Source organism: Asparagus officinalis, chromosome 3 (assembly GCF_001876935.1).
Source record: "Asparagus officinalis chromosome 3, Aspof.V1, whole genome shotgun sequence".
Classification (NCBI taxonomy): domain Eukaryota; kingdom Viridiplantae; phylum Streptophyta; class Magnoliopsida; order Asparagales; family Asparagaceae; genus Asparagus; species Asparagus officinalis.
In genome coordinates, this window is record NC_033796.1 from 75,093,765 (window position 1) to 75,095,627 (window position 1,863).

Sequence of the window (1,863 nt, forward strand, 5' to 3'; positions counted from 1 at the left end):
AGGATCTAACATGTACACGTTTGTAGCTCTATTGCTAGACTGGACACCTCTTCCATCGGCCTCTCATTGTTATATATAGTGAGGCTTCTGCATCGAGCATCGCTTAGCTACTCTCTCAGCCTCCTCACTTGTGCAGACAGATAAGCCACTGTTACAGATAGAGAAGTTATCTCTAGTCGATCGGCGACAATCTGATCTTTGAATTTCTTCTCATCGTCGCGATGTAATTTTTAATTCATTATCGCGATACTCTTCCAATAGCTCACTTGTTGAGGCAATTCTATTTGATCAACTACCTCATTGTGCTGCTCGACCGTTTCATCAATATTATGTGGTATAATCTTTGTAATGGAAAAATAGCATATTACTAAAAAAAGAATAATTAAAAACAAATAAACACCATTAACAATACATTTATAATTCACAATTACTACAATGTTTACCCATCCTTTAAGAATGTTATCATCTTCTAATCCCCTTTTCTTTTGGGAAGAGGCTATCTTGGGCCATGTGCCCTACCGACATCTCTAGCAGTCGGTTCCTTATCCTTCTCCCTCTCTCTCTTTCTTCTTCTCTTCTTTTTTCTTCTTCTATTTCTCCTTCTCCTGCTCCTTACCCCGCAAACTTCCTTAAGACTTTGAACTTGGCCCTGGAACTATGAAAGTTTTATAGTAGCTTGCCTTGCTTTAGCTATAACAGTAGTCAATCTCAGGGATCCAACAATATCTCCTAGTTTCGCCCAATTTGAGAGGGGAGTCCGGGACATACTTCCCACTACTGGCTTCTTGATGCTAGTAAGTTTATAGTGCCACAGCTGCACATGAGAGAAATAGAATCTTAACAACCACCCTTTAACCTTAACAACAAATAAGCAACCATAATAATAAATTCGTAACCTTAACAATCAACTTGTATCATTAACGATAAATCTGTAATATTAATAACCAACTCGTAACCTTACCAACCAATCTGTAACCTTAACAATCAATTTGTAAACTTAACAACAAATAAGCAACCATAATAACAAAACAGTAACGTTGACACCCAACTTGTATACATAACAACTACCAACTATACTTAAGAACTAAACTCTAACCTTCACAATCAATAATGCATAAAATTTACTCATTGCTTTAAATAATAAAAAGTAGGAATACTTACACAAACAAGCTGGGTACACCCTTGCAGATATACAATCTTCTTTCCTGGCCCAAGACCCTTCAATGCCTTTTCAATCACATTAAATGTATCACTAAATATATAGGTCCCCCAAGCAGTGTTATTTGCATGTTTAATGCTGTCAACATACTTGAATAAATGCTTTGGAATGCTAAGAACACTGCTTGGACACCAGATCATGCTCAGCTGATAGAGGATCTGTAGCAGAACAAAGTCTTTCACATCTTGACGATCAGTTGATTGTACAAGCTTCATGAGTTGATCCTCAACATGGCGTCTGGTGGGTGATGGAGGAGGAGCTATACTGCTGTCATCCTCAGGTTTGGTAAAAATCTTCGGCCAAATTCTGTTTTCTATCTCGATTGGGGCCAACAAGATCCCCTCATTGACTGCGGAGAAGCCCCAATTTTCCTAAAGTTATTGCAAAATAAAGATATTGCAAAATAATACCCTCAATGTTCCCAAAGTTATTGCAAAATAATTAATACCCTCAATGTTCAAACATGAAGATATTGCAAAATAATACCCCCAATTTTCCTAAAGTTCAAACATGATTTAAAGAAGTTGGTCCATGCTATTTCAAATAACACCCTCAATGTTCAAAAATTTACCCATTTTTCTGAACTCACACGGTTGAGAAACGTGGACTGCGGAGAAGCCCCTTCATCAAAATCTTCCACCCCG

General features: G+C 37.6%; 1 protein-coding gene across 1 annotated transcript; it reads right to left on the bottom strand.

Annotated features, from left to right (window-relative positions):
• LOC109835296 lies at positions 656-1,815 on the bottom strand. The gene is made up of 3 exons (XM_020403277.1): positions 1,791-1,815; positions 1,162-1,568; positions 656-814 (listed from the first exon to the last, which is right to left on the bottom strand). Exons 1-3 carry the CDS (start codon positions 1,792-1,794, stop codon positions 656-658), a joined length of 570 nt encoding a protein of 189 aa, XP_020258866.1. The 5' UTR covers positions 1,795-1,815.